This window comes from Balaenoptera acutorostrata, chromosome 3 (genome assembly GCF_949987535.1).
Source record: "Balaenoptera acutorostrata chromosome 3, mBalAcu1.1, whole genome shotgun sequence".
In the NCBI taxonomy this organism is placed as follows: domain Eukaryota; kingdom Metazoa; phylum Chordata; class Mammalia; order Artiodactyla; family Balaenopteridae; genus Balaenoptera; species Balaenoptera acutorostrata.
In genome coordinates this window covers 37,357,507-37,382,223 of record NC_080066.1, presented here as the reverse complement: position 1 = coordinate 37,382,223, position 24,717 = coordinate 37,357,507, and the positions used below count along the sequence as shown (strand labels likewise).

The following is a 24,717-nucleotide window of genomic DNA, read 5'->3' as shown; positions in this document are numbered from 1 at the left end:
AGCCTTTCCAAGTTTGAACTGTTTACTTTGTAATTCCAAAGCATCTTCAGATTCTTCTGTTTCCCAGGTATCTATTCATTAGAGACCTAGGTCCAGATGAATTCTTGAACTAGTTCATTGTGTCATGTATTGGCCTTTTAACATGCTCTTATTTTTTATAATATTTACTATTATTTGCAAATTGAAATTGAGTTTTTAGTGCATGAATACTGAAAACTCAACAAATGTGTAATTGATTGTATGGAAAATGTGTCAAAAGGATACGATAAAGCCATTGAAGTCAATTCTAACTGGGAAGAGCATCCACCATAGTGAGTGCTCATGTGACAGTGGGTCAGTAGCACCATCTCGTTTCATGGGTGGGCATGGTATTATTTATAGATAGATAGACATAGATAGACTAAAGTCTACTAGATATTACTTCTAAAACTTAATCCCGTAGTCTTTGCCTCTATTTTCTGTGAAAACGGAGAAAGTTGATTATATCTTTGATGCTTGAAGTGAGTAATTTAGCTGCTCTTTGATATTTTAAACTAGGATGCTCCACTGTTTCCAGACCTCCTTTTTCAGTTATAGCCCAGGGCACACTGTATACAATTCCTATTTTCCTCTGGGGTTTTCTAGTCCTTAGACCAAGTTGCTTGAAATTTTGCCCTAAGACCTGTTGTGCATATAGACAAGGTTGCATATTTTTGGTATCTGAGGAGGAAGGTGAGTTCTGCTTTCTAAGAAGCTCTTTGCCTGAGAAGGAGGTGTTGCATTTCTACTCTCGGCTGGATCTGAGGAGGGTTTTGAATATGATTTTTAAATGGGGAAAAGGAGAACATGAGGTGAGGGGAGTGGGGAGGTGATGGTAAGGAAAGGCACAGAAAGTTGTGAAGGAGCAGGCAGGAGAGTTAGAACAGGTAGAGAGTTTAGAACCTGGAAATAACACTTGACTTTTAGGATGGGTGATGATGGTGGTGGTGGGGTTAGAAAGTAGGAGTAGCTGATTAGGAGGAAGTGTGGCAGGTGCTAGCAAAAATGGAGGCAGTGGCTTGGTTTGTCAATGGCATCCCTTGGGTTGAGCAGTAATTGCAACAACTATTGCCAGGAGGTATTCGCATGTTTTAAAGAATGAGAAGATGTAGCTGTTGTGGAAAAGGAGGGCTGGCTGAGATACAGAAGGACCGTTAAAAAAAGACTTGAAAGGAAGGAAAAGGACCAGTTCACTCTGCAAGAAGACCCGGAGAGGCCTGGGCTGGGAGGGTGTCTTTCTAAGAATGTGGAGTTTGTGTCCTGGGCCTGACCATCTAATTGCTGCCCCCTGACCACAGAGTCACCCTCTCATGTAATGATAACTTTATTCTGGAAAGGACCTACATTTGAGGCAGAAATTCCTGGCCCCTCTAATCGGATGTTGAATCAGAATAGGTGGACTGGGGAGGGCACCTGGCTAGGGCAGCTCTACACTTGAGTCCCAAATTCCCTGTCCAATCAAACCAGAATCAAGAGTGGCTTCTTGTTGCCAGTAATCCTTTCATTGGTGTCCACTTACCCCAGCACAGCTGTGGCCACATGTCCAATCCCTGGAGTGCCGGAGTGGCCAGCTCATCCCAGAGCAGCAGGACCTAGAGTCTCCACCCTCCAGGATTAGGGACTCAGCTGCCTTGAGCTGGGAGCTGTGGGAGCTCTCGGAGGGTGGTCAGACAAGCAGTCTAGAGCACTGCAGATTGGCTGGCAGGAAGGGCAGCTTGCAGCAGAAGGGCAGAAGTTTCCTACAGGAGGGCAGGGCCAGCAGAAATCTAGGGCTTCGTTGAGCTCAGGGCTGAGACCTTTAAAATGAGTGGAATCAAGAGAAGGAAAAATAGAGCAAACTGGGGGGATGGACATGTGTTTGATTAACTTACTATGCTACTAATGACTTGCACTGAGCTGGGCCATAGGTCTGGGAAGCTTTGATAACCGGTGTGGAAGCTGATGATGCTTCATAAGGAAGGTGTCACTGACCTCTGACCTCAATTCCTGTGCCATAGCTTGTGGAAAAGGGTACTTCAGCCTGAGTCCACATAGGTGCCAGAAAAGCAAAATAAGATCTTGAAAGTCTACTGACCAGAGTGAGGTTGATGATAGTTGTACTTTCCCTTGAAGAGCTCCCCTGTGAAGTGTGACATTCATGGCACAGTAGCTTAAGGTGGACATTGGCAAAGTGGACATGTTCAGAGGGGACCATCCAGCTTGGTGCGGGACCCTCAGTGCCATTTCACTCAAGGCGCTATTGAAGGAACTTGAGGTTTCATCAAGAAAAGAGATGTTTCATGATCACTTTTTTCATACCTTTGCAGGACTATTATATCAAAAAGGAGTCGAGATTTCCTCTGTGTGGCCTCAGAAGGCAGAACAGAATTAGACTCCATAAAAGGAAGATCCTCCTAAAAATAAAATGGGCCACCTGGAGGAGTAGCATATTTCTAATCCCTGGAGATGTCCATACACAGGCTGGGGAGACCCCCAACAGAAGTGTCCTAGAGAGTGCTGAGGCTTCACAGTGGCAGGACAAGGCTAGAGGTGGAGGCCAAGTTCTCTTCCTGCCAACCCTGAGTGGTCTCTGCCCCCATTTCCTCCCCTCCTCACAGCTGGGGCCACATGTGCTTCCACTCAGACTTCTTCCTACCCCCGGCCAGAGACCTCTTCTGACCCCTAGGAGCTCCATGGTGACACTCAGGCACTGGCATCTGGCCACTCTTGTTGGGCAGGCCTGGCTCTGACGTCTGCTTCAGCTCTGGTCGTGGGGACGCTTCTGCTTTGTTCAGGAGGCCAAAGTTTGCACTTTATCACCCAATTCTGGTAACCCATTACTGCTTGAAAACATGACTGGTTTCCTTTGGTCTCTTTTGAGAAGTAAAGGTAGTAAAGGGAAGTGAAAGATAAGCTAAATACTTCAGGGAAAACAAACATTTGATCATCCTCACAGGTTGTGAGGAAGGAGGCCGGGCAGGGGAGGACAGGAAGAGCTGATAGAGCAGAAGTTTGAGCGCCTTGGGAGGAACAGTATACGTTTTGAAGCAGAGGTTAGTGCAACTCAGGAATGATATAGATAGCCTGTCCTTCAAAATGGAAGTTCTCACCAATGGTCTCACTTTTCCCTGTATTTGGAAGGAACCGTTGACCACTGCAAGCGGGGAAGGCGAGGGGAGGTTGGAATCTTGTTTGGAACAGTTGCTATAGGGAAAGGAAAAGGTCAGATTGGGGAAACGTAAGAGGATTGCCAAGCTGCCTGAGATCGGACTCTGGTTGGAAACCAGAAATGTTGGCCAGCCTCAGAGCGAGAAGCCCACAGCCAGACTCCAGGTTAGGAACCAGCAAGGCAAACTTAGTAGAAGGTCAAGGGGCAAGTGAAATGAGATCCCTGAGGAAAGTACAGTTGTAGTTGAAGTTACTGTCCACTCTACACTGTGTCTGTGTGTAGATGGGGATGCGATGGGCATCATAAAGAAGTCAGGAAGGAACTCATGAGCGGAGAAGTTATGGGGGAGTTGGAGTCTGGAGTTGCCCTAAAGCTGAAGGCAGGCTTGGTACATGGAAGGATAACAGGATGGCATTTTAGAGGTGGAGAAATTCCTCTGACGAGGTTCAAGTGGTGGACATTTGATTGGGTTGCTAAAGGGAGGGGGGGTGAAGGTCTCTGAGAGGATGAAGTCAATGGACCTGCTGTCAGGTTGTTGGCTGAGTTATTAGAGAGGCAGGGGACCAGAGCCTGCTGCACGGCGGCACTCAATGTGAGGTGGCCTGAATTCAATAAGTTCAGGTAGAAGATGATGAGAAATGTGGAATGGTGTCCTGATAGCTAATAAATATGAGGTAACGTATGCCCTTGGCCAATGCTTCAAAGGAGGGTGGATTGTTCCCTTGGAATTTTGTTAGTATTAGAAGAGAGAGAGCTGAGTAGGAAGGGCAGGGATGGGACAAATTCAAAATAAAAGTCATGTTCAAACTCATCCAGACCTTGATGAGAGGAGCTAATGTAGTTGAGTCGCAATGTCCTGGGAGACCCTGTCATAGTCTGAGAGTAGCTTCCCTTGTTACACTGAGCTAAGGATGTTAATTAACAGTAGCCTGAGATTTTCTTACCACGGGCACCCAGTTTACTCTGGGGCCCCAGGAAGTTCAGAACAATCGGGAGAGGGCATCCTGGCACCAGTAGCAACTTCCCACAACGCTTCATCAGTACTTCTATTTAATAGCAAACACTGACTGCCTTGTATTATGGTTATTTCCAAACACAGAACCACAGCACGCGCTCCTCTGTGCTCTCATGTGCAAACCTCTATTAGAGGATTGATGGCGATTCTGTTTTAATTTTCTGTCTTTCAGGCTTGAGAGGTTCTCAAGGGTAGAGACTATAACATTCATTTCTGCACCCTCAGTACCGCCATAATGCCTGGAGTGTAGTAGTCAGCAGTGAGACTATTTATTACTTGCTGAATCAACAGCTATGACCTTCAGGATCATAAAGGATCATGACCTCACTCCTGTTAACAAAGGAGAAAGATAAAGCTCGGGGATGGTGAGCCACTTGCCCAAGGTCACACAGCCACTCAGTGGAAGAGCAGGATTACAACCTGAGTCTCTGGACTTCTAGCCTAGTTCTTGTTAAACAACACTTTACATATCCTCTCTCTCCTGCTAGGCAGTAAATCCAGGAAAGAGACTGTGCCTTTTCCATCTCTTCATCCTTGAACGCCTTGACACTCCTTACTCAGCTGTGCCCGTATCATCATGAAAGTCTGCTTGTTAAATTGGCATATAGCAAGCTGGGAAGGATAGATTATACAATGGATGACAGGAGCAGAATTCAAAAAGAGTCAGATAAGAAGGAAAGGGAACGTGAGATGAAGAACATGAGATTTAACTTTAAAAAAAAAAAAGGTGAAAGTTTGCACTTAGGATAAAAAAAGACTTTACAAGCAGGAGTGGGAAAGACTTAGAGGAACAGTGGTTCATGTTGAAAATTTACAGGCTCGGGATCAGTGAAATAATTTGGCTGCCAGAAAAGTTGTTGCTGGGACTTCCCTGGTGGCGCAGTGGATTAGAATCCGCCTGCCAATGCAGGGGACACGGGATAGATCCCTGGTCCGGGAAGATCCCACATGCTGCGGAGCAACTAAGCCCATGCACCACAACTACTGAGCCTGCGCCCTAGAGTCCGTGAGCTGCAACTACTGAGCCCGCAAGCTGCAACTACTGAGCCCACGTGCCACAACTACTGAAGCCTGCGCACCTAGAGCCCGTGCTCCACAACAAGAGAAGCCACCGTAATGAGAAGGCGGCGCACCACAACGAAGAGTAGCCCCCATTCACCACAACTAGAGAAAGCCCGCACGCAGCAATGAAGACCCAAGGCAGCCAAAGGAGAAAAAGAAAAGTTGTTGCTAATTGTGTGGAGCCCAGACCCAGAGAGGTGCTAATTCAATCGTGGGCTGCTCTGGTTTGACCTCTGTGGGGGTATGTGTGTAACATTTTCAAAAGGAAATTGATAAATTGGAGAGTCACTGGGGTAACTAGCAGCACCATATCCACTGTCATGAGAAATGGCCTAAAAGAGAATTCTAGGTTCTTCATTGTACTAGGCAAGGCCTTCAGGATCTGGCCTCTGCCTAATTCACTTCTCTCTCTGTTTGCTCAATTCCTTTACACTTGAGTGACATGAATGCCAAGCTGCTTCACATCTCCATATCTTTGTGCATACTATTCCCTCATCTGGAATATTCTGTCCACCTGCCCCCACCCACAAGAGTCTATTTGTGAGCACCTACGCAATTATCAAAACCCTTCTTCAGCTTTAGTTTCTTCCTTGTAAACTGTCCTAACCAAATCCCCAGACACAACTAACCACTCTTTCTTCTATACTTTATGCTCCCCTATGCATGGCTTTATAATTGAACATTTCACCTTGCATTGTATTTTGCTTATATTCCTGTCTCCCTTATGAGACCATAAGATTCTTGAAGGCACAGATCCTGTGACCCTTGCCTCTAGCACATGTGCTGTAGCCTGATACATGGGTAATCACTTAAAAAAATGAACCAAAACTCCAAGCAGGCTTTCAGATATGTGCAGGACTGTCCTGTAGACAACTGAAGAGATTTTAATATGCCCACCTCCAGAGAGCCAAGAACAAGGATGAATGGGGGCATGTGGTCAAATGCGGCAAATTCGGGCTCATTAGAAGACAAGGCTTTAGTATTGGTTAGGACTCTTAGATTCCACTAATAGAAGCCTAACTTGAATCAGCTTGAGCAAAGGGAGAAATTTTGGGTATGGATTCCAGGAAATGGTTGAACTGCCAAACTGCAGGAAGGCCATGGACAAAGGTGGATCACAGGAACACTTGCAACAAGGCACCTGAAAGCCATCAGGACGCTGTACCCCTTGCCTTTGCTTCTCTCTGTGTCAGCTTCCTTCTTCCTCACTGCAGACTGGCCTTCTCCACACAGCAAGAAACATGGCTGCTAAAAGCTGGGACCTTGCAGCTCACAGCTTTCCACCACAGAGGGACAGGTTTTCTTTCCCAATTCCAGATGAAAACATTTTGTTGAAGAACCTTGATTGACACAGCTTGGGTCTGATGCTTGCTTCTGTGGTCAGGGAGATGGGTACCATGAATAGATTGGCTTGAGTCAGAAGGGAGGGTGCAGGGAGTGGGGGGAAGGGAACATGTAGGATCAAGGCAGTTGCCATTGGAACCACACAGTGAAAGTGAAGGAAGAGCCATTTCCAAAAGGAGTGGGGATGTGAGTGTAGCTTCTAGAACAGAGGGGTTGTACTCCTTTGCTCCAACTTTCTTTCTTTCTTTCTGGCTGCATTGGGTCTTTGTTGCTGCGGGTGGGCTTTCTCTAGCTGCGGCGAGCACGGGCTACTCTTTGTTGTAGTACGCAGGCTTCTCATTGCGGTGGCTTCTCTTGTTGTGGAGCACGGGCTCTAGGTGTGTGGGCTTCAGTAGTTGTGGCACTCGGGATCAGTATTTGTGGCTCATAGGCTCTAGGGCGCAGGCTCAGTAGTTGTGGCGCAGGGGCTTAGTTGCTCTGCGGCATGTGGGATCTTCCTGGACCAGGGCTCGAACCCGTGTCCCCTGCATTGGCAGGCGGATTCTTAACCACTGTGCCACCAGGGAAGCCCTCCAACTTTCTAATAATTATAACCATCCAGCTCCAGGTACTTTCTGGATGCTCTCAAGGATGTAGGAGACGAAAGAATGGGTAAACAGACAGTGGTCATTCCCAATATTTACAACCAGGTTTACACAGTGCTTAGAATTTTGCTCTCAGAAATTGTTGAATGATTGTTTTTCTGGGCATTAGGACTCAGCCCATTTCCCCCTCGGCTGCTGGGAAATCGAGACTGAACAGGGTGGAGAAGGGGGTTCAATTATTCTAGAGGTGTTTACTGAACCCCTAAACTACTAGATAATGGAGAGGAACATTCTGAGGAGTACTGGCCTCCTCCGGAACTGAGGTCACTTATGCAGGTATGTGGGTTTGGGTTTGTCTAAGTGCTGGATCAACAGCCACTGGCAAGGCCAGGGTCAGTCAGTCAGGGCTGCTGCCAGCAAGAGGGGCGGGTCCCTGGCTCCCTGGTCTCCCACTGGATCCAGGCCCGCAGGTTCCGAGCAGCTTTTCCGCCCCCTCGCCCCCGGCTTCTTTGGCCTTCCAGGGCTTTGGGTCGCACACCCCACGCAGCTCCTTGGGTACTTCTGCACCTTCCCCTTGGCAAAGGCCGAAGAGCCCGAGCTTCCACACCTGCGAAACGGGGCGCGAGCAGGGAAGGAAGGTTGGCAGGAAGCTGGGTCCTAGGGACCTGGTGAGGGGCATATGCTTGGTCTCCTTTCAAGAACCGCACCCCCCTTTCCCCTCTAGCTCCGGGAGGCCTCCCCAGGCGGCTGGCCCCGACGCCAGGGCGGCTGCGGGCGCGGAGGGGGCGCTCCACACACGTCGGGCGGTGGGCTGAGGGAAGGAATCGACGGACCCTCAGGCAGGGCCTGGCAGGGCTGGCGAGGCCCCCGCGGCCCGGCGCCCCCCGGCGCCTCGGAGGCCGCGCTGGCCGGGCCAGGGGAGGGACAGCAGCAGGTGACGACTGCCGGGCCCGCGGCTATAAATAGGGGCGCGCGACTGCCACGGGCGGGAGCGGCGGCCGGCGGCGCGGGCCTGGCGGGCGGGGGCCTGGAGAAAGGGCAGGGGCCGGCGGCGGGCGCGGGCCGGCAGCAGCATGGGGTCGCGGAGGGCCCCCGGCCGCGGCTGGGGCTCGGGCGGACGGTCCGGGGCGGGCGGCGACGGCGAGGACGACGGGCCCATGTGGATCCCCAGCCCCGCCAGCCGCAGCTACCTGCTCAGCGTGCGGCCTGAGACCAGGTGAGTCGCGCCCTGGGGGCCTGGCCGGGCCGGGGCGGCGCGTCGGGAGGGCGGAGGCCTTCGGATGGGCCCCTGGCGCGCCGGCGAGGCCTGGGGACATGGTCAGGCCAGACCGGCCCTCACGGCCCCTCACGGCTCCCCTGACCTCTCATGGCCCGTGGGCCTCTAGCCTCCGGCAATGCGAGGCTCTGGGGACGAGGAAGGCCCTACTTTGGGGTGATTTCACAGGGGCCTGAAGGCTCTCCTTATCTCCCCTACCTCACTCTCGCCCCTCGCTCAGCTACTCCGGGCCTCGGATTCCACAGCTCGAGATAAGGAAAGCCAGAGAGGCTGACATTCCTGCCGGCTGGAAGGGAGGGGGAGAACATTCTCGGGGGTGGGCAGGGGAGAGGGGGAGGTGGGGGACGCTAGGGGCACTGCCCTGAAGGGGGCTGCTTAGCTCCGGATTCAGCGGAAAAAATAAACTCTGCAAAGAAGGGTCTTCCTCTGGGCCCAGGACTTTGGTCTTCCCCGGGATCTTGGTGGGGGCTGGTGAGGTGAAGGGGTGGCTTGAGGTGCTGGTCGGCCCTGCCTGAAGATTCAGAGCTTGTGGCTCTGAGGAAGCCAATTGCCCTGCCCAGTCTGGGGGAATGGGATGCCAAGGGAAGGGGCCGAAATGATGAGCCATTTACTCCCCTTCCAAGAATTAAAGAGGTGTGGATGCTTTGTTTTAGGAGCTAGGCTACCCACCCGTGTAAAGACTTGTAGACAATAGAGGGGCATTTTGGCACTCAAAGGCACACAGACACACAGGGACACATGCATTAACATGGAGACGGACACTTCCTGTCCCCTCTGGGCAGCTTAGTTTCCCTCCAACTCTGGAGTCTATTCCAAAGGGAATTGTGATGGTTGGCTATTGGGTTAGTGGTTGGGTCCCAGCCCCAGAACTTGTCTTACCGTAGGTTACACAGAAAACAGCCAGTTCTCTGAGAAGCTGTCTGGAGACTTCTTGTCCTCCGTTCTTAAAACAGCACAAAAACAGACATCAAGGACATTCAGGAAAAGTCCCAGGCACTTCCTCGTGGATTGGCTGAGTTCTGTTGACCTTGGAGTTGGAAAAGTTCAAATGTAACTGGAACCGGTTTCTGCATAAAACTCGTCAAATGGTGTCACATGTCTGGGGCAGGGCTGAGGGCTGGTGTTAGTGACTGAGTCAGACTCGACAAGGTCCCTGGCTGCCAGGAAAGAATGCCCCTTCCTCCTAGCCACTGGCTCTATGGAAAAACTGGAATGACATTTGTATATTTACTCCAGTCCATGGTGAAGCTGACTGCCTTCCAGGAGCCTCATGCTTGTCTCATACTTGTCACAGTGATTTGTCTGGGCTTTGCCTCCTGTGTCTGGCCTTTGTCAATACCAGTGGAACAAGGAGAAGCGGGAAGCAGGGCCCTTCTCAGAGACAGCATTGGGGTGGCTTGAAAGCCAGGCAGAACTGGGAGGGCAGGGGATCTGGGCTGTTAGGAAAAAGGCTGGAGAGTGGACACATGTCCACTCTCCAGCTGCCACCTGAAAAGTTGTATGGTAGATACAATTGCACGTGTGATGAGCGCAAAGCAGGGTGTCAGCCTGAGAACTGCAAGTGGGTTAGAAATGTCTGGCTTAAGTCCCTTTGGACCTAGAAATGTCTGGCTTAAGTCCCTTTGGACCTAAGTGAGAATGTTCTTAAATGGAGACTCTTTTCATCAAGTGTTTGGAGGGGCAGGGCTGGGGCAGTGGGAGAGAGGGTTTTCTAGCCCAGGACTGTGGGCTGTGGTTTTGCCTCTGCCAGCTGGCCACAGACTCCCGCCCCGCCCCCAGTCCTGAGGGACAAAGAAGACTAGGTTTCTCTTACCTCTGGAAAAACCTCTGGCCAAAGAGGGGAGACTGTGAAAGTGAATGGGGCTGTGTTGGGTACTTGGGGCGGAGGCAGTTCACAGCTGTCTATCAAGGCCTGATTCCTGTGTTAGAGCAGGCAACCATATAGTCTTCTGTCTCTCAGAGCAACCTGACTGCCTGTGGGGGTGGGAAGAGGGCCCAAGAGATGGAGGAGAAAGAGGGTCCCTTGAGGACTTTGCCAGCTAACCCTGGCTCCAGCCTAGATGAGCCCTGACTATCCAAGAATTCTGATCGAGAGGCAGGTTCTGTCCCACTCACGCTTGACTTCAGTGTTTTCAGGTCTCCCTTGACACACACCTATCACGGAGCTTGTGAGTCATCATTCTCATGGGACCTTGGGAGGGTGGGCTGCCCCTGGGAGCCGATGGACAGCTGTGCTGTGAGCCAGGCCACCAGAAGCCTTGGCCCAGGTCTAGAACCTGTCTTCCTGTGCATACCTTTCCTTCCTCCAACCCTGGAGGGATTTCCAGTCCATAGTCAGCTCAAGGATATTTCCAGTACCCCTGGGGTCAGAGGTCCAACATGCAAGTAATCCCCCCAAACTGTAGGCCCTCCCTCCTAGGGCAACCAGCCTCTAGGACCTCACCCCTATAGGAAGGTGGGGCCTGGGTAAGCTAGAGTAGGTAAAGGAACCACAGTCGGGTGGATGCAGTTATAACTAACTTGCTTCCAAGGGACACTTAGAAGTTCCAGAAATCTCTGACCCCTCATTTCTTGGACGCTCTGGTCCAGGTAGGCTCGGAGGAGCAGCTTTGTGACACCTCTTCTATTCTGCTTGGGTCAGGCAGGTTGTCTAGGGCTTTCAGCGAAACTGAGGCATCAGGCCAGGACTTTCTGAGGGCCTTTTATGTCCCAGAATATATGAAAGCCAGGAAGAATGGGAGGCCCCAGCTTCCAGGGCCAGTCCTGGTGCCCCACGCTGCCACCCCCTCTCCCCCCAGGCCTACTTTTCTCCTTTATGAAGAGACCTTTCCTTCCTGGGCCCTGAATTTCCATTCTTTAAAATGAAGGTATCATTAAGAACTCTTTTAGGCCTTTCTACCCCAACATTTGATGCCTCTAATTCTGACCCACTCACAGTCAGTAAATGGGGAGTTCCCTTCCTGGGTGAGAGCCCTGAACCTACCTCTGGCCCAGTCAGCAGCACACAGGCACCTTCTGAAGACAAGGTGCCTCCCCGGCCCAGGACTCCTCCTGACATGGCTAATTATGTAAGGGTGAGGCCTAGAGAAAGCAGGATGATGGGGCCAGGGAGCAGAGCATCACAACCAGCCCTAGAGAGAGCCAGGGAGGGGGCACTATCACAGTTCAGGTCCTTGCCCACTTGCAGGTGGAACCTATCATTTTCTGTCTGAATTAGAGAGCTGATTCTCTCCCTCTCCTTCCTAGGGAAGAAATCCAGACCCAACAAAGGAGAAATCTCTCCATTCTGAGGAGAAAGGCAAAGGAAGTTCATGGTCAGGAAAGGATGGAGTTGGCCAGTGCCTTGAAACCATGGGAGGTGTGCCCTCTTGGCCTCCAGAGGATTTTTAAAGCTGTGAGCAAAGGCAGCTGCATTCTGGAGCAGCAGCTCCCTCTGGGGGGCAGGACCCTTCCAGGCTGAAAGATATACTTCCCTTCTCTCCCTCCCTCCCCTTCCCTCTTTCTCACTCGCTCTTTCTTCCATAAAACAGAGGTTGAAGACCCACTGTATGCCTGGCACTGTGCCAAGAGCTACAGAAGCTACAAGAGCTAGGTTTGAAGGCTGGGTAGGCAGCATTTAGATGAGCAGAAGGAAAGAGGGAGGGCTTTCCAAGCAGAGAGGACAGAAGTGAAGTCTCAGAGACCAGGAATGGACCTGTCCATGCCAGTTAGGCGACAGGTCTGGTTACAGTGGAACCTGAGTATTGGGAAGTAGAGAACTGTGTGTGATGGGGTGTGAGTAGGTGAGGGAGGGCCTTAAGTGCCCAGTCAAGGAGTTGAGACTCAATAAAATACACAGTGGGGGGATTGTAGCTTTTTTTTTTTTTTTTTTTCAGAGAGGTGGTGTGATGAGGGGTGAAGGAGAAGGGGATTGTGTGCTCATCCAGTATGGAGCCATGAGGGTCTAGATCAGAACACAGCAGCAGGAATAGAAAAGGAGAAAGAAGGGCCTAGAATTATTGACTAACTGGACTTGGGAGGGAGAAGGAGGAGTCCAAAATGGCAGATTTACAGCTTCGGGAGAGTGCTGGTAGTATCCACAAACCCAGGAGCACTGGAGTGGAAACCATGTTTTGGGGTAGAGGATGAGTTTGGTTTTTTTGGTTATAAAGATACAGGCTGTCAGTGGTTAGAGGTGCAGACAGAGTTCCATTGAGCAGACTGGACTGCTGATAACGAAGGGAGAGCTATTCTCATGGTGGGGACAGACTGAAGGCAGTGAGTGTGGTTGGGTGGCCCCTGAGATCTCCCAGAGAGCAGTGGGAGATCGTGGCCCTAGACTCCACTGGAGATATTTGTGTTAGGAAAAGTGGAGGCAGAGGCAAAAGTTGACTCATATCAAGTGGGCTGGATCTCCACTAAGGGGCAGCTCTGTGTGAGTCCTCACCCCCCAGTGGCCTACACAGCCCCTAGCTGGTGTCCGCTTTCAGCTGCCCCTGGGCAGGAGGGATGATCAGGGCCTCTAAGTGTAAAGGGCCTTGTGCTGGTCTGACCGAACTGGGTGCCTCCTAGCTCCTGAATTAACTGCTTTGTTCTTCTCCTGTTCTTCACTCTCCCAGCTGGTTTGCCTTGTGTGGTCAACCGTACTTTAACATATTAATGGGTGTTCTCCAAGCCACCTGTCTCCTTCCCAGCCTGTGAAGGGATTTCCAGGAATCGGGGCTCTTCTCCCCAAAAAGGCCGAGGGTTGAAGCAGGAGCTGCCCCCAAGCTGGCGTGCTGCGGAGTGGGGAACCGTGCCAGGAAGCCATAAGTGATTCAAGGACCTGGGACACACCTTTCTCAAAGCTCAGCCCCTGGGGGCCTCCTTCCTGCCTAACCATTTCCCTGGACTCTGTTGCATTTAACGAGCTCTTGGTTTCAGATACATTTGTGTCGGGTGGTAAGGCCACTTGCTAACTGGAGCAGGCCAACTAAGACAGCTGGTCCCTTTTAATAGAAAAGCCCTTGGGCCCCAGATGGTGACCGATTAATACTTTGCCGACTGTTGTTGATTTCTCCTCCTCCTCTCCTTGCTTTTTTGGCCTAATGATTCCATTTGCTGTTTTTGCTTAGCTTATCAAGCAACCGGTTGTCTCACCCCAGCTCTGGAAGGTAAACGCACCATTGCATTACATTTCTCTGACTGCTTTTTTTCTTGGGTCTGGGCATTGAGGGGCCTCTGGGTGACTGCTTTTGCACTAACCAGGCTGCATGGGGTGAGGGGAAGGTGGAGGGTGGTTGGGAAGGGTGTGAGAGGGCACTCATGTGAGCATGGGCCTCACAGGGGCTAGAGTTGATGCCTGCATGGACCATCTGAAAGGGGTGCCGGGACCCAGAAATAGTCAAGGGTCCCTGAGATGCCTGCAACTGTATCTCTGTGCCCCTGGGAGAGGCACCATGGGACCAGAACAGAGAGCCACCAGTCATGTGCCCCATTTCTCCCCCATCCTAGGCTTTCATGGTTTTTGTAACCACATATCTAGGTTTGAAACCTTATTGTTTATCTTCTAACCATGGCTGCTTCCTTAAAAAAAATTTTTTTTTCTCAGTCCCTTAAGTTCTCCTTCTGTCATCTCTTTCTCCCAATTTCCCTTTCCTTTGGCTCCTCTCCACCTCTGCAGGCTGTGAACCCTGTAAGGTCAGGGAATACCATGTTAGTGTATTCCTGCATTAACTTGTTCTCTGAATCTGTTTCAGAGACAGATCGGGGCCTGAGCAGGCCCACGGTCCGGGTTTGCCTGTTGAATGACTGTCCTCTTGCCTCCTTAGCTGGGGACAGCTCTCCACCCCTGGCTGAACTGACAATTATGATCAAAATGGGAACGTTTCCTGGCTACTTCCAACCGCTTGGGCCTCATCCCCGACTCTGGTAGATTTGGGGAGAGTTGGCTGCAGTTTCTTTACACAGAGAAAGATTTCTCCATAGCTAACTGGTTTCTGAATAGCTAATAATTAGTGTCTACCATGTCTGTTTCCTGTGATAGGCAAGAATACTGAGAGACCTTTGTTCTGGGTGGCTCACTGTCTGAAGGGGTAGAAGAGAGGGTATCACAACTAATTCAAAGCAGAGTGTGGTAAGTGCTAAAAGAGAGAGGGTCTTGGAAGTCTATTTAAAGCAAGGTAAATAACCAAACCTAAGGGCAGGGTTAGGTTCCTTTGAACATGTTGAAAACCAGTGATGATTCTGGTGTTCTATAGAGACACATGATTAGGCTGTGATATCCTCATGAAGTCACAGAATTGGAAGGACCTGGAGGTGTCAGGGTGGGACCAGACCATTTTCAGATGCATGGACTTCCTGGCTTTCCAAGGGACAGGAAGCAGCAGACTCAGAGTCCATCCCATGTCTGAGTGGTTTGGAAAATGAGAACAGAAAGTGGGTGACATTCAGTAGAATATGATAGTATATGCAGTGACTCTCCCTGTCCCCCCAGATGTACCCCCGATCTACTCTCCTAGAGGGCATTCTTCTAACTATACTTTTCAGCAGTTAATATAGTTAATAATATAGTTAGGACCTAGTCTGGAAAGTTTGAGAAGATAAGCATTCTTTCTTATTCAAAAAAAGTAATGAAATAACATAACTACCTGTTGTTGAATATCTAGTGTGAGCACTTGTCTCTGCAGATTTTCTTAAAGCATAATTTTCCTGTTTTCTCACTTACCCAGTAGCTTATTTTCTTAGATTTGTCCAAGCAGCTTCATCCCTAAGAGCCTAAGCTGAATATGAGATCCAGGCTCATGTTCATGCATAGGGTAGGATTCAAATTATGTAGGGAGGACATAATTAGGTTGTTTTGAATTAGTTGCAAAATCATAGAAGTCTGATTACTTTTGGCATGGCAGTTTCCTTTAGAAACTGTTGGTTGGGATTTGGTATTCCCCAAAGTCAGAAATTGCTGCTAGTATGTGAGCAGCAAGAAACGTTTTCAGATGTAATTCCCAAGTGTCAGGGAGTTGATAGTCTAGGTCCTGAAGGACCCTCTATTTTGAATGGATTAAAAGGGAAAGGAAAGGACAGTAAGTTCTTACAACAGTAAGTTGTAAGAAGACAGTTCTTACAACCGTCTAATAAGTTACTTAGGTTCCAGGTGAGAGTGTGGCAGGGAGTGTTATGGCAGCCTTAACTGCAGTCTCAGCTCAAGCGTTCAGGCACGTGAGAAGTTGGGATCCCCTTTCTGGGTAGTCTTTGTGGGGGAGGACTCCTGTCAACTGCTCAAAGGCCCAGGCATCTGCATTCCTGTATAGAAACCATGGCTGGACCCCCTCAGTCCAGAAGTCTTACTTGATTCCAGATACTCTTCCTGGGATGTGACCTTTCTCCTCAAACTCAAGTCCAGAATGATAACCACAGAAATGATAAATTGAATGTAGAGCCCTCCCCACAAAGTAGGGTTTAGCTCCTATTTGCTTGTGTTCCCACAGACTCTTACCTGCTCCTGGTGGAGAGATTACAGGCAGACACACACTGCCCGCGGGCGACCACCCCCTCCTCTGAGGCTCAGAGAAAGGCAGCTCTGAATGATTTGTCTTCCCCCGCCCAACACAGTTCCTCCTGCTCCTCTTCACGTTACCCCTTACAGTCCTCCCTGCTGCTCACAAGAGGGTGTGTGAGTTGGGAGGGGGAGGAGGGCTGGGCACGGCTTGTGCACCACACAACCTGGCTATGTGGTTACACGTCACGCCTAGGGGTGCATTGTGTCTCTGCTGGCCCATGAAAGGGTCTGGCATGGTGGTTTGCTCGTGTGTGCAGGCAGGAGAGGACTGTAAATGCTGAGCAGTGCTGGTGAGTCTGTGCTGGACTCAGTGAGCCCACAAATGCCCCTGAGTCCTGGAAGATGGACTATCACGAGGGAACTAAAAGCCCTGGCTTTTGCAGTGGTGGATCTGTTTGTGATATGGCGGTCTTGCTGGTTGGTCCTGGAGCTGCCAGCCATGTATTCACTTGAGCATGTGGATCTAAGGGGGGAGCAAGGGAGCCCTGACTGGCTTTCCACTGGAAGTCCTTAGCCCTCTTTAGGGTGAGAATTCATTTGAGTCTTTCTTTTCTTGTACTCCTAGGAGCTAGAGGCCACCATTGTGTCTAGACCCCTGGCATTGGCCAGCTTATTCTTTGTCTACTATAGGTCTATGCTCACAAACGCAGGGGCTTTTCTTCTGAGCCTAAGCTTTAGGAGAGGCCCCTGAGCTCCTAGGACCTATGTATACATGGGGTTGGCTGGCTTTTCCCTCTGTGGCATGAATGGAGGCTCTGCTGTGCTGGGGTCTCCATCTCTGAGGCTGGGCCTATCCATGTGTGTGTCACCCCCATGCACGAGCTTCCCTGGAGATGAAAGGTGGAGTGTGAAGCAAGACTTCCCAATAAGGATGGAATGGGGATGCCAGGACTGGTGGTCTGGCATGCTCAGGAGTCTGGTCCATGGTCAGATGCTGCCTACTGTAATGGGTCTGGGTCAGGATCCCATTCAGCCCCTTGGTAACTTCCCTGCTCCCAACCTGGCCAAGAGGCCTAGGCTTTCTTGAGGAAAGACTTGCCCAGGTGCTGGAGCCATGGCCACGAGATGACGGATGGACATGGTAAGATTTAAGCTGCCTTGGGCAACACCGGGGTGTGGCATAACGCAGTGGAGGCGGGAGAAAGGCTGCTCTGAATAGTTCTTTGCCTTTCCTAGGAGCACCTTCTGCTCCATCATTGCTCAGCTAACAGAGGAGACCCAGCCGCTATTCGAGACCACGCTCAAGTCCCGGGCTGTGTCCGAGGACAGCGACGTTAGATTCACCTGCATCGTCACAGGTAATGAGGCCATCTGTATGATCCATGCCGGGGCTGCTGCACAGGTCAGGGTCTAAGGGGGCTGTGGGGACAGGCACGGAGAGGCGTTGGCTGTGTGCACAGAACTGTGCCAGTTGACATTTGTCTTCTGAGCTTTCTCTCCAGTTGCATCTCCCTGTGTGTGGGCTGGGGTCCCTTTCCCCTCCCATTCTGGAGCCACGTACACACCCTGCTCTTCTTCAAAACCTGTCTTCTGTAAAGGTTCCTCACCCTCAGGCATACATACACGACTCATGAGTCTTATTCCAAGGAAAGAAGCTCTCCAGTCGAAAGAGGTTTTCAAGGCTACTCCTCAAATATCCCCATTTTACAGTTGAGTAGTTTGAAACTTGGGAGTCTCAAGCCTGAGAGACAATAATGTATAGTGATTCTGACTGCAGACCCTGGAGACAGACTGCCTGGCTTGGAATGCTGGCTTGTCCCCTTTCCAATTATGTGATGCCGAGCACCTCACCTGCAAAGTGGGGATGATAATAGTATGAATACATGAAAAGCATTTGGAATAATACCTGGCATACAGTAAGTACCATATAAGTATTAGAAGTGAAGACTATCATGTGTGCATTTCACTGAACTCCGTGGTAGAATTTGAAGCAACAGTTTGGCAGACTAGGAAGCAGAGAGATACTCCTTGGAAGGGGAGAATAAAGGGGTGAGGGTACTGGGAAGCTGGCCCTGGGCATTGTATCCCTCCCCCAGACCTCCCAGCAGTGGCTCCATTGCACTAACCCGACCTGCTTCAGGGCCTGCAGGACTCGCCAATGGGTGCCTACCTCTCCCAGCTCTGCAGCCACCAGGTCAAGATTCCCTCCAAGAGCCCATTTTTTTCAGTAAATCAAGGGCGTTGGTGGTTTCCAGCTATGACATGCCCTGATTCTGGGGAACCTGTCTGCCCCAGCCAGCTAAACATCTTCTCTGGGACTGGATTCCCCTGGGCAGTTTTCACCTTGCCCAGAACCCTCTGTGCTAAAAGCTGAGAACTCTTCCGAGGGACGCAGAGATGCGCCTGCATCCCTTAACTTTGTACAGCATAACACCTTTTGCAACGTTTATCTGTTTCCATTGCTGTCAAATTCTTACAAAACCCTGTGAAGTCAGTGCTATTATTAGTCAAATTTTACAAAGGAGGAAACTAGAATCGGTTAGGTGACTTGCCAAAGCCCACAAACCTGGTGAAGAGGAGAAGCTGCTTTTGCTCTCTGCAGCATCTGATGCAGCTTGCTTATGCCTGCATCTGCTATGTTACTGTGCTTCTCTGCTTCCCCTCACTTATCTCCTTTATTTATTTATTTATTTATTTATTTATTGGGTCTTCATTGCTGCACACGGGCTTTTTCTAGTTGCGGTAAGCCAGGGATACTCTTGGTTGTGGTGTGCGGGCTTCTCATCGTGGTGGCTTCTCTTGTTGTGGAGCATGGGCTCTAGGCACGCGAGCTTCAGTAGTTGTGGCACACGGGCTCAGTAGCTGTGGCTCGCGGGCTCTAGAGCGCAGGCTCAGTAGTTGTGGCGCACGGGTTTAGTTGCTCCGTGGCATGTGGGATCTTCCCAGACCAGGGCTCGAACCTGTGCCCCCTGCATTGGCGGGTGGATTCTTAACCACTGTGCCACCAGGGAAGTCCCTCTAATAGCCTTTTAAAATAACTTTCCACAAGATCAATGCCATCAGTACCCTGTCATTTACTTTCCTTAGAGACATCCCTATTCTTCTATGTGAACTGGTGGCCTTTTAGGCCTAATACACAGCTGTTATACTGGGTCTTCCCTTTGCCTTTCTTCTGGGTTTGATTCAGTTTCCTGGATCTCATGTCTTCCTTTTTCTTGGCTTACTCTCTGGCTTTATTGAGCTACATCCTCCAGTGGCTTCATCAGGTCCCAAAGATGGTACAATAGCAGGAGGCATTATGATGACAAGATCTCAACCTATGTCTCCTTTGAGTCATTCTGCTCCAGTATGACTTAGTTGTTCTCTGCATCTGGTACACAGTCATCATCCTAGGATCTCCCTTCATCATCATCCTGTGGATTTCCTTTACCCCTCCTGTAATGGATTTCTTGTTTATTTGTATTCCACATTTGTCTCTTTCTTGATTTACATCCTTGTTTTGGTAGCTTCCTAGGAGGAGTACATGGTAAGTAAATGTTAGACAACTTGTGTCTGAAAATGTCTTTTTTTCCTGCTTTACTCTTGATGGAGAGTTTGACTAGGTATAGAATTCTAAGTTGAAAATAATTTTCCTTCAGAATTTTGAAAACATTACTACACTGCCTGCTTCCAAAGTTTCTGTTCAGAGCAGGAAGACAGTTTGATTCCTGATTCTGTGCATGAGACCAGTTTTCTCCCTGGAAGCTTTTAAGAGTGTTTTGATATTTCATAATGATGTATCTTGTTACGGATGTCTTCATCCAGGGGCATGCTTGGACGCTTTCAGTCTGGAAACCGATGGCCTTTAGTTCTGAGAAATTTGAGATTATTTTGATGTTGATTTCTTTCCCCTGTTTTATCTGTTCTTTCTTTCTGGAACTCCTGTTATATGCATATCTGCTCCCCTGGACGCATTCTCTTATTTTCTTATCTTTTCTTCCCTTTCATCTATTTGTCTTTTTGTTCTTTCTGAGATTCCCTCAGTGTTATATTTCAACTTTTCTATTGGGTTTTTAATTTATAAGAGCTCTTTTTTAATCCTTTTCTAAAACATCCTGTTCTTTTCATGAATGTAATATTTTCTTTTAACTCTCTGAGACTAGTAATGATAGTTTTCTGAACGTTTCCTGCATGGTTTGTGTTTCTTCCAGTTTGCTTTTTTTCTCTTTAATTGTTTTGGTCCTTAATCTCCTGTTTATAGGCTTTCCTTAGATATCTAGGAATCTTTGGTTGTCAGATAATGAGTAAGAGTAGGAGAGTAAAAAGCTGATTGGAAGTTCTGAGCAAGTAGGAGGGGCCTGAAACCTTGGGTCTTCACTCTAGGGTGATCTGGCCATCACTAGAGTTGGGAACTGACAAAGTGAATTTCTTTAGTTCCTTTCTCTTGGACTAGCCAGATTCCCTAGTGAGTATTCTTCTGGTGTCTTGCCTGAGTTTTCTGGAAGCTATGCAGATGAGAGGATTGGGTGGGCTCTCAGCATAAAGCATTTATATTTTTTTTATTTTTTAAATAAATTTATTTATTATTTATTTTTGGCTGCATTGGGTCTTTGTTGCTGCACACGGCTTTCTCTAGTTGCGCCGAGAGGGGGCTACTCTTCTTTGTGGAGCTCAGGCTCTAGGCGTGTGGGCTTCAGTACTTGTGGCTTGTGGACTCTAGAGTGCAGGCTCAGTAGTTGTGGCGCATGGGCTTAGTTGCTCCATGGCATGTGGGATCTTCCCGGACCAGGGCTCGAACCCGTGTCCCCTGCATTGGCAGGTGGATTCTTAACCACTGCGCCACCAGGGAAGCCCAAACATTTATTTTATAGATTCGTTTTTCCATAGAATATTCATGCCCTCCACAGAGCTGGCTTATCCTCAGGGCAAAGTTTTACCTTTCCAGGTGCTAAACTGCATCTTTGGACATGGGGGGAAGGAGCAGCTAGTTACACAGTGGTATGGAGTGGGTGAGGGGATCCAGAGATCTGACTGTTTTCCACACCTCTTTTTACCTTTCCTTCTTTCCCTTTACCCCCAGTTCCAGAGGTATCTGGTTGCCAGTTCCCATGCCCTTTGAGAATTTTCTGGTGTTCAAAGGGTAGTTCTCAGTTTCTCATTGGGTTAAGCTGTCTTGCGTCTGCTAAGTCAGTTTCTACTCGTCCATCTGCTTTCCAGCTTTCCAGATGTTGTTGTTCCTGTTGCTCTCCTTGCCCTTATTCTCCCCTTTTTTAGTGGCTATATGTATACACACACACACACATACATATACACACATTTTTTTTTAAATAAAAAAATCTCATTAGTGTAGCTCATTAGGGTGAGAAAGTGAAAACAGATGGTATGCTCATGCTGCCTTTTTACCTAGAAGCCTGGCAAGTTCCTTGTCATCTTTCAAGGCCCAGCTCAAACAGCTTATCCTCCAGGTGGTCATCTCCAGCATTTCCACAGAGAGCTCTTGCTCTGTCTTTCACAGTACAGCTTCTTGGTCCATACATCTCTCTCCCCAGTGAGACCGTGAGATCTGGGGGATAGAGCACACACCTGACACATCGTGCCTCTGGAGCAGGCACGAAGAAGGCGCTCAGTACGTATTTGCCAGTATGACCACAGTGACCCTGACTGTGTGGACAACAAAATCAGAGTCTTTTCCACTTTCCGCATTACCTGTTCACTGCAGCTGCAGCTTCGGTGCCTTGACAACAGCAACTGCTGTGGGGGCCTCCCTCCTTTCCTTCTTCCATTCTGTCCTTTGTAGCCACGGACTCTGAGAGCAACATGCTGAAGCCGACATGAGTCTGACTTACAGAGTCTTGGGCAATTTTACTGGATGCCCCCAAGGTCATCATGGGAGTAAGCTTTTCCCTGTCTCAAGCCCAATTCAAAGGAACAAACTTTTATCCCCTCAATTGCCATAATACCCATGTCTCATGATGACCAGCCAGGGCCGTGGTCTTCTGCTCAGGAGCACCTGCCATGATGAGATCTACGACTCTGCTGAGTAAGGCTGTAAGATTTCTAGGGCTCTAGCTGTCTCTAACATCCACACCTTAGTACACTGTTCCCTCCTCCCCCCTCCTCATCCCCACGTATATATAAAAAAATCTCAGGTTACCTGAGTCTTTTGTAGCAGATTAAGAAAGAAGTCTCTGTGATCACCATAGTACACTGTAAATAAGCCTTTCCCAATTAACAAGGAGAAAAGGTAGACTGTAAGAGAGGGGCCAGGGGGAAGGGAAAGCATTATGCAGAAAGATCAGAGAACAAAGGAAACAGGGCTAGAAACTGGGTCTCCCCTCCGCCCCCATCTGGAATGGAGGATGGTGGATGGGTGTATGGCTCAGACTGGCCTTTGTATGAGACTGGTGTGGTGATCCTGGCTCGTCCCGGGGAGATAGAGTGACCACACTCACCTCACTTCCTCCCCCCCTGCTGGTAGCACTCCTTGAATGAGGTTGTGATGAGTCAGTCTAAGCAGGGCCCTGCCAGGAGTAGGTGATGCTTTCGTGGTGGGTCAGGACCTAGTCCAGGTGAGGAAGAAGAGTTTGTGCCAGTGCCCCTGCTGGCTGAGCTCTGAGGGAAGCCCTTCGGGACTTGGAGAAGTGGTATATGACCCTGGGGTTCTCCCCTCTCAGAGTGGGCATATGGGGGATAGCAGGCCTTGACTGGACCTTCTGGCTCCTGTCTCCCCCAGGGGCCTCTCTGGCCAGAGTGCAACTGTCCTCCTTGAGGCCGCCCATCTCTGTCCAGCATGGTGACCCCTTTCCCCCACTCTCCTCAACTCTGTTGTAGATTCTATGTTAGCCTGTGTGTGTGTATGTGTGTGTGTGTGTGTGTGTGTGTGTGTGTGTGTGTGTGTGTGTCAGGCCAACTGGACAGAGGGACTTAGCCTTCAGACAGAACCAAGTTCTTGAAGAAACTCTTTTTAGAGAAATAAGTCTAAGATAATGACTGCTGGGGGCAGAAACTTACTTATTAGTCCCAGAGTCCCCAGTGGAAAGAGCAGTGGAATAAGGAAAAGGACACCAAGGGCTTTGTCATGTGCCAGCTGTGTGACCCTGAGTAAGTTACTTGATTTCTCTGAGTCATCTTCCTTTTGTGTAAAACAGGGATTCAAACACCTGCCTTACCTGTTTTATAGAAGAGAGGGATTTGAATTTTGGCTCTTCTGTGTACCAGCTGGATGACTTTGGGCAGGAGCTTTAATTTCCTCTTCCTTAAATTGAGGATTAATAACAGTACATTCCTCATAGGATTTATGAGAGGATTAGATGAGATAATACATGAAAAATGTACAGGTCAGTATCTGGCATATAGTAAGTCTTCAGTAAATGTTCACAATTGTTTTCACAGGTTTGTTATGAAGACCAAATGAAATTTTATATTTGAAAGCTCTTTGAAACCTCTAAATTTACATTCATCATTATTCTTCTCCTGAATCTGAGCTTCTCCAAAATGGGAATGGTTAGGATGAGGCTGTAAGTCTCCGAGCTGAGTTCTGGACTCAGGCATGCTGGCTGTGAAGCAGAGGTGTCAGTGTAGGAAGGGGAAGAGGGAAGGCCTCAGCCTTCAGTACTGCTGTGGGCTCTCCTGGTCAGGGCCAAGTGTGTGTGTGTGTGTGCATGCGTGCATGCCAGCCTGTGGGCACACATACGGGCACACGTGTGTGTGCAGCTGGGAGTGAAGGACCTCCCTTGCTTTTGTGTGTTTCAGAATACAGTTCATATTACCCAGGGGACAAAGAAATGTTTTCTCCCCAAATAAAGTTGTTTCCAGAATCCATTGCTGCCGTGGAGCCCTAAGCTGTCAGGTTGTCCCCCACCTAGTGAAGAGGCACCAAAAGGTGGCATGGGGGCTGAAGCCCCAGCCTTGTGGCTGTGGGGTCCGTTCAGCGTTCCCTTCTTGCCCCATCCCTGCCCTCTTGCTACAGCCTGACTGGACTCATGCCCTGGAGGCTGAGGCCTGACTGGGCAGATCATGGGGCAGGGAGGCTCTGAGCCGGGCCCTCGTAGGGATGAGATCACCCCATGGGATGGTGAGGACATGCACGGTGATGTAACCAGGGGCTTTAGCTCACTGTGGAAACATGGGGCTCGCTTTACAGTCAGGGCTGCCCAGAGTTTGTTCCTGGCTGACCCAGCTGCAGCCTCACCTCCCTTGCTCCCTACTCCTGTACACAGTTCCCCAGCGTGCCCTCTGCTTTCCACCCCACACTCTACTGTTGTGGTTCCTTTGTCAGGCATGCCTTTCCCACTCACCTCTTGTTTGCTCACTTATTCCCTTCCTCATTTACTCACTCATCCAGCAGATTTTTATTTTTATTAAGTAACTACTCTGCGCCAGGTGCCATCTTAGGTGGTAGGGATACAGAAGTGAAGGAGAGATGATGCTGACTCACATGGGACATACGTCTAGGAGGGGAGACAGACAAGGGGATAGTCAGTTACAGTATTGTGATTAGCGCTATGAAGGGGAAGTACAGGCACTGAACCCACGTTTTCTGAAATTCTACCCACCCTCATGGCCATTTCAAATGCCACTCATGCCATAAAGCCTTTCCTGATTCCCCAGCCAGAGGTGCTTGTTCCCTTCTCTGTACCCTGAGCCATTAGTGCATTGCTTCATTCATTCACCTATAAATATTTAACGAGTGTTGATTCCATATCAGGCACTATTCTAGGAACTGGGGACATAGCACAAAAAACACGGACAAGTCATGGAGCTGTTCTTTCCCCAGGGAGTTGGAGAAGATGGATGTAAACCAACAACCTCATTGGGGTATAATATGTCAGGCAG

General features: G+C 49.5%; 1 protein-coding gene across 4 annotated transcripts in view; it reads left to right on the top strand.

The window, feature by feature from the left end:
- The first annotated feature begins 8,214 nt into the window (after positions 1 to 8,214).
- Positions 8,215 to 24,717, top strand: part of ALPK3 (alpha kinase 3) — a 48,425-nt gene continuing 31,922 nt past the window's right edge. Inside the window, exons 1-3 of one of the 4 annotated variants that reach the window (XM_057544373.1) lie at positions 8,215 to 8,387; positions 13,541 to 13,579; positions 17,140 to 17,261. In XM_057544373.1, coding sequence (XP_057400356.1) covers positions 8,245 to 8,387; positions 13,541 to 13,579; positions 17,140 to 17,261 — 304 coding nt within the window. In that variant the 5' untranslated portion in view covers positions 8,215 to 8,244. Of the gene's footprint in view, positions 8,388 to 13,540; positions 13,580 to 15,911; positions 16,078 to 16,925; positions 17,045 to 17,139; positions 17,262 to 24,717 lie in introns of those variants that run through there. The other 3 variants (XM_057544371.1, XM_057544372.1, XM_057544374.1) reach the window with 3 other exon arrangements.